Raw genomic sequence first — 14,627 nt, 5'->3', positions numbered from 1 at the left:
AGATATGACTCATCTCGAGTTAGGCAAAATAACGTTCTTCATTAAGGAACACGTGTTATACCATTTTATTTTGAGTTCCAATTACCAAACTTCACTTGTGTCAACAGGATAGTAAATGACAGTCTGATAAATAGCCGTAAACCTGCTTCTTGTACTTAGCGAAAATACATTAAAAGATAAAAGTTTTTTTTTACCCATACCGACTAATGGCGACAGTGTTGTCAATTTAGATGTGGTTGAAGATGATTAGATTGCTACAAAAAGCTTAGAATGTTAATGCTACTTTGCTGGTTGTGATGATACAGAGTAATTTTGTTTTTTGTTTTTTTTTTCAATCGTTCCACTGCATTGACTTGTAAATTTTTCGACCATTTGGATTCTATTGGCTTGAATTTTAAACGGCGGTTGTTATCGTTAGTTACCGTTTTTTTTTCTTTTGTTCAAAATGAGCTTGTTAAGTTTTGAGACTGTCTCGTAAATCTTTTGTCTTCGACCCCCTTAAATGCAGAAGCTATATTGATGACAATAAGATATGATAAAAATAGAATACTTTATTAGCAAAATTGTGAATGTCATTTGTGAATTATTAAATTGGGAGCTTCGGCGTCGGCTGACCGTCTCAAAGACAAAGAAAAGCTCATTGATAATGCGATTCTTGACCTTGTTCATATTATTTCATTATTAACGCGATTCTTGAGGACACTGGTTAGTTTGCTTTGACTAGTCATAGAATATAGTGTCTTACCATGGATGTTCAAATTAAGATTTGGGATTTGCCAAGGACGGAAGAACAGCCGATTATATTTTCCAGGATAAGGGGCTGTTGCCCAAAACCCTGCGTCAATGGACATACCATGACTTTGTACTCTTACGAGAATTAAATATTTTTTATTTGAGGAGCATATTCTGGGAGCATATTTCCAAGTTGTAGTTTTCACAATTTTGCTAATTAAGTATTCTATTTTCATCATAGTTTGTTTCTTTTTCATTAGAATTAACCAAACTTCCCTTCTCGAGTGTGTTTTATATAATAGACAATTACCATGACTTTGTACTCTTACGAAAATTAACATTTTTTGAAATGTAATGCGTTCTGGGAGCATATTTCCAAGTTGTAGTTTTCACAATTTTGCTAATTAAGTATTCTATTTTCATCATAGTTTGTTTCTTTTTCATTAGAATTAACCAAACTTCCCTTCTCGAGTGTGTTTTATATAATAGACAATTACCATGACTTTCCTCCCATTTTAATTTGATCTTTGTACGCACAGATACGCATTTTTCGCTTAATTAATGGTCAAACAGGACAATTTAACCCATTGAGATTGCTAACCATCCCCCAAAATAATGATCCTGTGCATGGTGCCTCCTTATTTCCTTTATTGTATGTATCACTTGCTACCATGCTTCACGTGGTATATAGAACTTTGAGTAGTCCCCTCAAAATTAATTGGAAGGACGTTATTCCAGGAAATTGTAAAATAATGACTTACAAGTGTACTCTTATTTTTATTAGAACCCCCCTATGCGAAAACAAACTTTCTTACCCTGCTTAAAATTACACTGTGTGTACATGCCAACCTATTTTTTTGCTATTTTGCTGAATTCATGTCATTTAAAATGCACCTCTTCCCCCGAGAAACCTTTATTTTTACGAACCTGTGGACTCTTACATGTACGTGTGCTAGAGTAGCTCTTGGGAAAACTAGAATGTATATAATTATGTTCGGGAGTCCAATGCTTGAATTTAATGACTGGGATTTCATTCTGTTGGAATGGATATTTGGATTTGATTTTTTTTATCATTTGAAACAGAAAATTTATAAAAATACGAAACATAATTATTCATAATAAACTTTTTAGTTAGAAAAAGAAGTGAGTTTTATTATGTTCAACAACGGTTTTTTCATGAGACAACCCGAAAGATAAATAAGCCACCAGAAATACATTTTGTAAAAAAAAAAAAAAAAAAAAAAAAACGCAGCTTTCGACTGTTTCTCACAGTTGTTCCTTTTTCTTTGTCTTGTTAGTTGCAGAAGAGAGTTGTAAGTTTGATCTTTTTATAAGTTTTGGCATTTAAATATTAGAACAGATCACAACAGGACAGGCATTTCTGAGAGAATTTATTTGTGACTCGTTCAAATTGCAGCAGTAGTGATACTCACTTTGCTAAGAGTTACTATAAATAATGATATTATTTTGGCTTCCAATGTTACTTTTAAGCCTTTTTGCTGAAGTCTGATGGTTTTGTTATTGATATAAGCTGGAATTTGTGAACTTCATTCAAACAGGATAGTAGACCTTTCATTGCCAATTATAAACCCGAATTGGTACTAGGTGAACACCTTAGCATGAAATATTTGAGTAGCCTTAATTGTAATGCATAAAACCTGTGAACAAAAGAGTTGGAATGCTAATTCATGAGAATTGTAATTATTTGGTATTTATTGGGACTTCATTTGTAGAAATAGGTTGCTTAAGTCATTGACGCACTAATGTTGTATTTGGATATGTTAATGGTAGTAGTGTTGCAATGAGTTAATATGGACTAAGCTTCAGGATTTTGGCATCAGTCCTTCCATCTTCTCTTTTTATGCTTTCTACATTTGTATTTTTAATGGACTTTTTCCTATTGTGTAGTTTACCGTGAAATCTGTAAGAAAGTGGGGTATAAGTCAGTTACTTAAAGCTATTTCATTGCGTTAACCTTAAAGTTACTTAAATCTGATACAGGCTCTATCGATTACTCCCAGATCGACAAAGTATAAGGCTTTGGGGTTTTGGGCGTGCCTGTCTGTTAAAATATGTTTTTCTATTGGGGTCTTTAAATTTAAGTTTTTGCTGCATACAATATTATGTACCTCTAAACGACAAATGTGTTTATCTATTACCTTGTAAAATGAAAACCAAGCAAATATTTCGACAAGGACGACTTGCCGGAGGTCTGTCGAAATATTTGCTTGATTTTCATTTTCATATTTTGCTACTGGCTGACAAAATCCTCGTTTTTCACCTATTTGATTTTTCTCTTTTCATTTATTATTTTCTTTCTTGTTTTCATACGTCATTGGGATGTACAAAAAAATAGCCACTTTCACTGAAGGGTGCAATAACCGTATTTGTTTACAGTTTACAATATTTACAACTAACCAATGTTGGGCATATTAACCTAGCCTTAACTATTCTAAAATTCAAAGATAAAGTTTAACTAATGTCCAAAATCAGGTGGGGGGATGCATTTGTTACTGAATTGATTAGCATATTTGGAAATTTGTGTGTTCACCTTGTCCCTATGTTAGTTATGGAATCACGATTTGCCGCTATTTTCCTTCATTTCCTGACTACTGTTTTCCCTGATTTCCTAATTAACCTCATTTCCTGAGTACTGTTGGAGGCACAAAATTACGTGCTAGATTTCAGACACTAAAAATGCTCATAAGTGACTTCCTGCGTAGGCCTACATTTTGTATTGTTTAATGAAACATATGTTGAATATTTAAATTTAAATATATCAATTAAAATTTTAAATATTAAAATTCAATATTTAAACACTAATTTTTAAATAAGTCAAGTTTTTCTTTTAGATGTTTAATTAAAACTAATAATGTTTTTTTAAAAACTTTTTTAAAAACAGCCCTCGCATCCTTACTTCAACGAAGTTCAACCAGGACTCACATTAACATTATTAGTTTTAATTCTCACAATTTAATGTAAGTTTATTATACATACATATTTTCTCTCTTGTTCTCGTATTGTGCTGAAGACGGCCCTTGGACATAGGGCCGAAATATTCACAGAACTGATTTTCACTGTCTTGAAAAGGTTCCCTATTGTTTCTACTTTGTATTTGTTTGTTAAAAATCAAAATGTTAAATATTTCTTGTCCTGTGCATAAACCATTGAATTATACTTGAATTTATTTTACTTCACGCCAGGATGTAAAAATTGACATTTTTAGTTAATGTTTTTCTTTAAAAATTCAATTTACATCTTATATTCGTTAATCATTCTTATTTCATTTTTAAATTGCAGGATATTTTGCTAGTTTTCAATAAAATATTTGCACCCCAAAAATTTTGAAAATTTTTGATTGTTATGAATTATAGTTCTGCTCGGTATTTCCGCTTATAGGTTAAGTTCGGTGCAAAAAAAACAACGAACTAGTTTTATGAATGCAATTCTGCAATTTCCTTTTCGTTAATTGTTCATGTTTTAATATCGAGTTTTGTGATATCGCGGTGACATTCTCCTAGAAATAAAAACACTCTTAAAGACTGAAGCTTTTGTTTGTTATTCAGGAATGAAACAATTTTTCTATTTTTTCTTTTAGAATTTTGCAGTATCTATAGAATATAGACTGTACTATAGAAAATATGGAATATAACTTCTCTTTCTTTACATATTTAGCGACCACGAACTAAGTAAATGTGTCTATTAATGACGGTTTGGATAGTATTGGATAGTATTCTCAAGTGTGCCGGATGTTATTTTGGTGTCTTTAAAGCCTCCCCTCCCCTCAGTGGTGGTTTTAGGCCTGGGCAGGGCGGGGGGTAGTTACCTCTCAAGTTTTCAGACATCTTACATTAACTACCTTTTATTTTTACACTCTTATGGTGTACTTTGCCCCCCCCCCCGGTTATGAGGTCTAAAACCGCTACTACTCTTTCCCCGATACTAACAATATTTACGCTTTCTTCCTACAATATGTAAATATTTGCAAATTATACTATAAATGACTGAAATATCGTGTCTTTAAAGATTTGTTTCGTTGAATATTTCTATTGGTAGTTTGTGCTTCACGCCCAAAAACTAAAAATGTTAGGTAAATAATTTAAACATTGAAAAATGTAGCTACAAAAGTCCTAACAGAAATAACTGAGCAAATATGTGCAAGAAAGCGAAAGTTTATTTTAAAGAAAGGATCTTGACTTTTTTTGTTATCAAAACAAACTACTATTGATATTGTTTGTGTTCAATTCTGTCTTCCTCCACATAATTTTGTCGTTTCCTGGTCATGCTGACTTGAAATGTTTACTTAGTAAGGATCGTAAAGAAAATATATGTATATAAAAATCAGGTTTTTTTTTACCTGAACTGAAAAACCTAAATAAACTATGGCATTGCGTCGTAGATATATTCTGTACAACTTTCTGCCTTAAGATTAAGTATGTTATTATCTCTTAACTTCGTCCAAAAGGAATTTTACCGTAAAGTAGGAAACCTGTAATTCAATCTTAAATTCGGTAGTTGACAAAAATACTCTGCGCCTCGCCCCCAACATTTTCGTCAATTGGCTCTACTATTTATGTTGGCTACTATTTAAAAACAAACAAATGAAATTTGGGGATGGTGTCAAAAAATCTAGGGAGTCGAATTGCTCCTTTACTCTAATTGGAGCTTCTGTAGAGAAGCTCGGGCTTCCTTAATAAAACTATTTCTACAATCCCGCCGGAAAGGGACGTGTGCTTGTTGAAAAACTAGAAAAAAAGAAAGAAATTAGGCGCTATATGTGAAAATAAACTATATTCGAAATTAATTTGTTTCCCAGACTGGAACCGAATTCCAATTTTGGATAGTGTCTCAAAAAGCCGCTTGATCGATAAAGAAATAAACGGACGCCCGGAACGTTAACTCGTATTCCACTGTTATACAGTCACGATTTTTTAAAGGTCACAGTACATGTTTCCTTAAGCAGCCTAAAAAGAAACTTTAATTTACGGTCATGACGATATGAGGATGTCAGTAATCTTGAAGATGGTGTTAAGGGATGTTTTTTTTTAGATGAGCAAATGACATTTGGAGTAGCGTTAGTATTTGTTACCTCTTTATTTTCAGTAGCATTAAATAGTGAGAAAAGTTCAAGAAGGCATTAAATTTACTTTAATTAAATGTAGAAATTCCGCTGTTTGTCCAAAGGAGATTTATCTTCTCTCACTAAATCTTCTCTTTTTTTATGTAGAATCGTTCGAGTGCAAAAAAAGATGTTTGCTAAATCATCTTGCTTGAGATTGCCAAGAAATATGTGCCTAGAAACCGGTATTTTTAAAGAAAAGTAAACTGGAATTACTCGAAAGTCTAATATTCAAATGTAATCTCTAACGTCCAAACATATTATTTCTTATTCTCAGTTTTCTAAATTTTGGTGTAAGTACCCATGCACTGCATATACTATATAGTGCTGTTGGAGTTATAATGTAGTGTTGTTTGATAAATTAATAGTTTTGTTTAGGATCGTTTGTTTTCAATTAGTATAGTTTATTAGCTTTTTTTTGTATTTACTAAATAATTGGAAATAGTTTAGGCCTATAAAAATTGTTTTCATAAAACAAGTTAGTTACTTTTGAAAAACTGTTGCTTATTTTCCGCTTTTTTGCCTTGTTTATAAGGATTTTTATACTACAATTACTACTACTAACACCTCAGTGCAGCACCAAGTGGCTTGAGGCCAACCCAGAACCGCACGCTCCTCCTCCATCCCAATTTATTCAAAGCTTCCTTCTTTATATCCTCCCAAGAAGTTCCCATTAATCCTCCTTTTTTGTTTAGCATCCGTTTAGTACTAGTTGACTATTTTTCACTAATTAATTACCCTTTAAGACGTTCAGTTTCTCAATGATTTGTTTGATACTTTGTTTGTAATAAAATAGGGCTATTGAACAAATTTTTTTTGGTATTAAGCAAGTCCACAGTGGTTGGTGGGGGGATCTTAGAAACCGTTTTGTACCTGGAATTCTATCTTTAATATTATTTCCATATTTTTTTTTTTACATAAAAAGGATTTTTTCCTTTGTCAGCGGTTTTAACGAATTCCATCCCTCCTCACTTCAGATAACTTGTTGCGTACTTTAACATGAAAATTTTCAAAATCATCTTTTCCGAAGGCTTTGAAGTTACCCTACTTAAATGCATAAACGCTGTTTTTAATGCATGTTGCAAAATTATGACATCTTGGCTAGTTTCAGCCCATAGTAACACGTCTGCTGCTTCTTCAGTATAATACCAGCTATTGGTTTTTCGTTACTTAAAACTTTGTCTTGAAAGTCTCTGTATTCCTTGACAAGTCCTTGTAATCTTAAAATCAAGTGACTAACATCGTGTCCGTTTACTTGAAGCGCATCCATCAGGTCTTAAATGAAAATAAATTATATTTCCCCTATTCCTTTGTTCTTTCCCTCTGGTTTGTCAAAGTCCTCTTTGTTTCTTTGATTTATTATTCCTAAAGACCAAGCGCCTTCAAAGAAAATCCCATTTTTCCTGTTCCTAATGCTGGTCCTGGAATGTATGACAGCCAGTAAAAAAAAGAAAAAAAGAAAGAAATAATTTTCTATAGTAGTATTTATTTATCTTATGTATTAATTCGTTTCCTAGGAGACTTTTCTATCTCGTAAGAAAATTCAACTGAAGTATGTTGTTTACTCCATTTCAACATTTTTTTTTTTTCGATTGGCCTGACAGGTCTGACTATGAAACAATAGTACGGGTAGAAGAAATCCTCACTCCCCTGAAAAGTACTGGCTCCTTTTTCCCAATTGTATCAATTGGAATAGGGGCATGTTCCTCCCTACATTTTTGCCCCCTACTCTCTCCTAGATTTTGGAAAAAAACTTTCTTGTTGAAAAATACCCTTTTTTGAATATTTTCATTGAAAAAACTGATAAAACACAATCTGTCACCAAAGATTGAAAAATATATTCTGTGCCCCCACCCCTAAAATTTTGTGAGTTGATACCATTGTGTGCTCTTATGCAATTGTAATGATAATAGTTATAACAGATTTATGTTGATCAAATTTAGCTCTCGCAAATCAAGATTCTTCATTGCTTTCTTTGTTTTTTTTAGTGCATATTTCATTAAAATTGACCGATACTATAATTTTGCTTCCTTCTGAGTCGAATCTTAACCCAGTCACTGAATAAACCTGTAGTAAGTAATCTTGCTCAGATGAAGAAGAATAAATGAGACTTATTTATTTATTTTATAGGCTGATGGGGAAGATGAACTGAAAAAGAGACAGCTTATGGAGTTGGCCATAATCAACGGTACCTATAGGGATTCTTCCTGTAAGCTACCTACTACCAAAACGGCTGACCTTCTCAGCTTATGTAAGTACTGTTGAATATTAAACTAAAATAATAATAAAAAATTGAAGAGCAATTTTAAAGCTTTTTACTAGCATAAATTAACTCATGTTAGAAGTAAAACTTGTACTGAATAAAATTATCTACGAACGAAGAAATGAAACTGAAAACGAACAGAAGTTACCACATAAAAGTTTAGTGTTGACCCCCCCCCGCCCAATGTACGTTCTTCTTAAAGATTGTTTGATTTCTATCATGGATATTTGAGGATTTCTGCGGTTGTTGATCACAAATCCGAGGGTAATTTTGCAATATATATGTCTAAAATCAAACCTCATTTTTTCCGTACCGGATTAATTTTCTTTAATGTTTTTGGGCTTGTGAATCCATCCTATTAAATTTTTATGGTACAAGCAATTACACAGGATGGGGCTTTATAGTCTCTCCCTTCCTCGAAGCTGTTAAGTGCTCTATGAGATGCTAATCCTGATCAAGTTTCCAGATTTTCTAAATCTCAGTCTCGATCCTTATCAAATTCATCTACTTATGTGATTTGATGAAATAAGGTTAAGTGTGACTAATTTAAATAACCTCAGTTTTTTCCACTGTTAGAAGGCAAAAATGCGCATAATAATTAGTGAATGACTATATTAGTCGCAACAATGGCGTAGTTTATTCAATAAAGATTCAAAGAGGGAAATCAATGCAAGAACAAAAATGACTTTTGATTTACCATATGTCAGTATTTATATTCATATAGACTGAGCCCTATAAGGAATAAAATATATATTTCATTCATCTTTGACAGGACAGGGCTTTTGTTCTTAATTGCTTGATGCTAAAGCGATGTTGGAAGCGCCGTCTTAAGTACAAAAGCCGAAAATTGTCTTTTGATGTATCAAACAGTTTCGTGGTAACGAACTGTAGTAAGGAGCGACCCGGCTCAATAGAAACCAAAACTCTAAAAAATTGAATTTTGATACCAATAGCTACATCAAAAGAATCGCATTTTAATGCTGATTTTAAATATTTAAGTTTCATCAAGTTTAGTCTTACGCACCAAAAGTTACGAGCCTGAGAAAATTTGTGTTATTTTAGAAAATAGGGGGAAACACCCCCTAAAAGTCATAGAATCTTAACGAAAATTACACCATCAGATTCAGCGCATCAGAGAACCCTACTGTAGAAGTTTCTAGCTCCTATCTACAAAAATGTGGAATTTTGTATTTTTTGCCAGAAGGCAGATCACGGATGCGTGTTTATTTATTTATTTTTTTTCCTAGGGGTGATCGTATCGACCCAGTTGTCCTAGAATGTTGCGAGAGGGCTCATTCTAACGGGAATGAAAAGTTCTAGTGCCATTTTTAAGCGACCAAAAAAATTTAAGCGACCAAAAAAATCCCACGCTAATAATTTTCTCAAAGTCAACGGATCAAAATTCTGAGATAGCCATTTTATTCAGCGTAGTCGAAAAACCTATAACAATGTCTTTGGGGACGACTTACTCCTCCACAGTCCCCGTGGGAGGGGCTACAAGTTACAAACTTTGACCAGTGCTTACATATAGTAATGGTTATTGGGAAGTGTACAGGTGTTTTCAGGAGGATTTTTTGGGGGTTTTTGGGGTTGAAAAGAGGGGGATATACTGGGGGAACTTTCCATCGAGGAATTTGTCATGGGGGAAGAAAATTTCCATGAAGGGAGCGCAGGATTTACTAGCATTATTAAAAAAAAAACAATGAAAAAATAAATATGAAAAAGTTTTTTTCAGCTGGAAGTAAGGAGCAGCATTAAAACTTAAAACGAACAGAAATTATTACCCATATGAGGGGCTCACCTCCTCCTAATACCTCGCTCTTTACGCTAAAGTATTTTTAGTAATGTCAACTATTTATTCTACGGCTTTTGTGATTCAGGGGTCATTCTTAATGAATTGGGCCAAAATTTAAGATTTATTGTAAAGAGAGAGGTACTGACGAGGGGGCGAACCCTCTCATATGTCTAATAAAAACATGAGAATAAAAAATTCTTTACGTAAGCTAGTTTATAAGTTACGTATATCTTTTACTAATAAAAAGATTCGTAAAAAATTAAAAGTTCTAGTTGCCTTTTTTACTAACCAAAAAATTGGAGGGCAACTAGGCTTCCTCCCCCGCTCTTTTTTCTCAAAATCATTTGATCAAAATTATGAGAAAGCCATTTAGCCAAAAAAAAAAAAAAAAAAAAATATCCAAATTTCGTTTTAATTATTTCTCTGTGGAGAGCCAAAATCAAAACATGCATTGATTCAAAAACGTTCAGAAATTAAATGAAAAAAACAAGTTTTTTCAACTGAAAGTAAGGAGCGACATTAAAACTGAAAACGAACAGAAATTACTTCGTATATGAAAGGGACTGCTTCCTCATCAACGCCCCGCTCTTTACGCTAAAGTTTTTTACTGTTTTAAAAAGAAGAGTTGAGAGAAAGAGTCAAACTATATCGTAAAGAGCGGGGCGTTGATGAGGAAGCAGCCCCATTCATATACGAAGTAATTTCTGTTCGTTTTCAGTTTTAATGTCGCTCCTTACTTTCAGTTGAAAAAACTTGTTTTTTTTTATTTAATTATAACCAGTTCAAATACCTCAAGGATCCTGTTTACATCTATGAATCGTAACTGGCGAAAAATCTGATAAAATTTGGTTGTGACTATCGAGATTTGGAGAAAAAAATAATAGTAATAGAGAAAAGATACAATAAATTTAGATAATAAAAAATCTTTAAATAAAGAATTTCAAAAAAGGAAAGCACTAGTTGCTTTCTGAAGCATTCACAATGCGATTTTACTAATACTATGATATAGCTTGCGCTAATTTTAAGCCAATCAGATTTTCCGTAGAATATCCTGATTAGGTTAAAAAAAATTATGAAAAGTTCAGATTGGCTGAAGTTGGCGCTAGCTGAACCTCAGTATTAGTAAAATCTCTTTGTCAATGGGCCTTTACCTACAACAACCATTCGCTTGAATTTCGCGAGTCAAGGGAAAACAGCCAAAAATCAATACAATATCAACAGAAACAGGCAAGGGCAGACAGAGTCGTGGTTTTAATAAATGCAAATTTTGAATAGAAGGAAAATATAGAAAATATACAAGAGAATATTTCAAACGGATCAGAGACAAAGACTTAGTCAAGCAGTATTTTATTAATCAAAGCTCATCAGAGAGATACCATTATCATGTACAGTTATGATGCTTCGAATGTTAACCTGTATTACTCTATTGAAAGTGGTAAACGTGATCCACGATACTAATTTGCGTAACACACAATTATCACTATTATGGACCAATGTCCTTGCGCACGTTAATGGGTATGTTCATGTATGGTGGTATTAGACATTGAATGTGCCAAATTTGAACCAGAAGAATTGCAAAATTCTGATTTTACTCGACAAAGAGTGGTTTTCTTCTTGCCTTTGGAGGATCCTTGACGTCAGACTAACTGACAGAATGAGCAATGCAGATCTCCGTCGATCATGCTACCAGCGCCTTAACATCGAGTCAGTCATCAAGAGACGCCGTCTGCGCTGGTACAGGCACATCCAACGCTGACCCCGTGAATGCCCTTCTCTACCAGCCTTACCCCGGCTGGGCCGATGGTGAGTCAAGAAATGGCTCGAACGTGCAGGAATGAACCCTAAACCGCCAAAGAAGGAGCTCAATCGTTGACGAACTATTGGATGCCAGGGAAGGCTCGCAGCCGTTGTCCTGACCCAAGTACAAGCAATTAAGTTTCATTGGTTGTTAGTAACGCTTTGACTAGGGGCATAAATGCCACTTGTCCTTTCAATAACTTTACCCGTATGCTTTTGTAGGTTTTTAGTGGAAAAGACCTCTGATTAGCTGAAAGTGATGTCATTCGATCAGTTTTATCCTATCAAATATTATTTCACGATCCTTCTGGTTCGAATTTAGCACTTATGGTACAGCTAATACACACCAAACATGCGTGTTGACAGTCCGGGTGAATTGTACTTCCGGAGGAATTTACACTTGCCAAAAAAACGATTTATTTCCTTAACCAAAGATTCAAGGAAAGTGAAAAATAATAATAACTGTTTCATTTGTTCCCTTATACCCCTCTATCAACTAACGCTGGGCACATTTGTTCTCTTTTTTATGGCACTTGGTTTTTGCCAAGTGACATATAGCGATCACAAATTCTGCCGGCTAGTCGGTCTGTCTGTCTGTCCCGGTTTTGCTAGTTTAGGCACTTCCAGGTAAGCTATGACGATGAAGTTTGGCATGCGTATCAGGAACCAGACCAGATTAAATTAGAAATTGTCGTTTCCCCGATTCGATCATCTGTGGGGAGTGGGGGACGGTAAATCGGTAAAATTAGAAAAAATGAGGTATTTTTAACTTACGAACGGGTGATCGGATCCAAATGAAATTTGATGTTTGCAAGGATATCGTGTCTCAGAGCTCTTATTTGAAATGTAGACCGGATCCGGTGACATTTTGAGGAGTTGGGGAGACCTAAAATCTTGGAAAACTTTTAAAGTGGAGGGATCGGGATGAAACTTGGTGGGGAAAATAAGCACAAGTCCTAGATACGTGACTGAAATAACCGGAACGGATCCGCTCTCTTTGGGGGAGTTTGGGCGTTGGGTTCTGTGCTTTGGCCAGTTTGGTGCTTCTGGACGTGCTAGGACGATGAAAATTGGTAGCCGTGTCAGGGAGCTGCGCAAATTGACTTGATAAAGTTTTTTCCCCGATTTGACCATCTGAGGGGCTGAAGGGAGAGGAAAAATTAGAAAAATTGAGGTATTTTTAACTTACGAGTGGGGGATTGGATCTAAATGAATTTTGATATTTAGAAGGACCTCGTGACTCAGAGCTCTTATTTTTAATCCTGACCGGCATTAAGCCTCTGATCTCATACCATATGAGCTCTTAGCTCTCGTTTTTTTCTTATATTAAATAAATAAAAAACAAGTTTTTTTAACTGAAAGTAAGGAGCGACATTAAAACTTGAAACGAACAGAAAATACTTCGTATATGAAAGGGGCTGCTTCCTCATCAACGCCCCGTTCTTTACGCTAAAGTTTTTTACTGTTTTAAAAAGTAGAGTTAAGAGAAAGAGTCAAACTTTAGCGTAAAGAGCGGGGCGTTGATGAGGAAGCAGCCCCTTTCATATACGAAGTAATTTCTGTTCGTTTTAAGTTTTAATGTCGCTCCTTACTTTCAGTTAAAAAAACTTTTCTTTTATTTAATTTATGAACGTTTTTGCATGTTTTGATTTTGGCTCTCCGCAGAGGAATAATTAAAACGAAATTTGCATATATTTTTTTTTGATAAATGGCTTTCTCATAATTTTGATCGAATGATTTTGAGAAAAAAGAGCGGGGGGGGAAGCCTAGTTGCCCTTCGATTTTTCGGTTAATTAAAAAGGCAACTAGAACTTTTAATTTTTTACGAATCTTTTTATTAGTAAAAGATTTACGTAACTTATAAATTAGCTTACGTAAAGAACTTTTGTATTCTCATGTTTTTATTACATATATGAGGGGGTTCGCCCCTTCGTCAGTACCTCGCTCTTTATACTAAAGCTTAAATTTTGTCCCAATTCATTAAGAATGACCCCTGAATCACAAAAGCCGTAGAATAAATAGTTGAAATTACTAAAAATATTTTAGAGTAAAGAGCGAGGTTTTAGGAGGAGGTGAGCCCCCGCATATGGGTAATAATTTCTGTTTGCTTTAAGTTTTAATGCTACTCCTTACTTCCAGCTGAAAAAAAAAACTTTTTCATACTTATTTTATCATTGTGCTAGTAAATCCTGCGCTCCCAACATGGAAATTTTCTTCCACCATGACAAATTCTCGATAGAAAGTTCCCCCAGCATATCCCCCTCTTCTCAACCCCTCCCCCGAACCAAAAAAATCCTCCTGAAAACGCCTGTACACTTCCCAATAACCATTTTATATGTAAGCACTGGTCAAAGTTTGTAACTTGTTGCCCCTCCCACGGGGACTGTGGGGGAGTAAGTCGTCCCCAAAGACATAGTTATAAGGTTTTTCGACTACGCTGAATAAATTGGCTATTTCAGAATTTTCATTCGTTGGCTTTGGGAAAATAATTAGCGTGGGAGGGGGCCTACGTGCCCTCCAATTTTTTTGGTCACTTAAAAAGGGCACTAGAACTTTTCATTTCCGTTAGAATGAGCCCTCTTGCAACATTCTAGGACAACTGGGTCGATACGATCACCCCTGGACAAAAAAAAAAAAAAAAAAAAAAAAAAAAAAAAAAAAAAAAAAAAAAAAAAAAAAAAAAAAAAAAAAAAAAATAAACACGCATCCGTGATCTGCCTTTTGGCGAAAAATACAAAATTCCACATTTGTGTAGATAGGAGCTTGAAACTTCTACAGTAGGGCTCTCTGATATGCTGAATCTGGTTGTGTGATTTTCGTTAAGATTCTATGACTTTTAGGAGACGTTTCCCCTATTTTCTAAAAAACACAAATTTTCTCAGGCTCGTAAGTTTTGATGGGTAAGAATAAACTTGATGAAA

General features: G+C 34.3%; 1 protein-coding gene across 6 annotated transcripts in view; it reads left to right on the top strand.

Moving 5' to 3' along the window:
• Positions 1-14,627, top strand: part of LOC136027419 (protein held out wings-like) — a 137,286-nt gene that overhangs the window by 100,873 nt on the left and 21,786 nt on the right. For all 6 annotated transcript variants that reach the window (XM_065704698.1, XM_065704680.1, XM_065704688.1 and 3 more), the window contains exon 5: positions 7,982-8,102. In XM_065704698.1, coding sequence (XP_065560770.1) covers positions 7,982-8,102 — 121 coding nt within the window. The remainder of the gene's footprint in view (positions 1-7,981; positions 8,103-14,627) is intronic.

Source organism: Artemia franciscana, chromosome 1, assembly GCF_032884065.1.
Source record: "Artemia franciscana chromosome 1, ASM3288406v1, whole genome shotgun sequence".
Classification (NCBI taxonomy): Eukaryota; Metazoa; Arthropoda; class Branchiopoda; order Anostraca; family Artemiidae; genus Artemia; species Artemia franciscana.
This window is presented reverse-complemented; position numbering and strand designations above follow the sequence as displayed.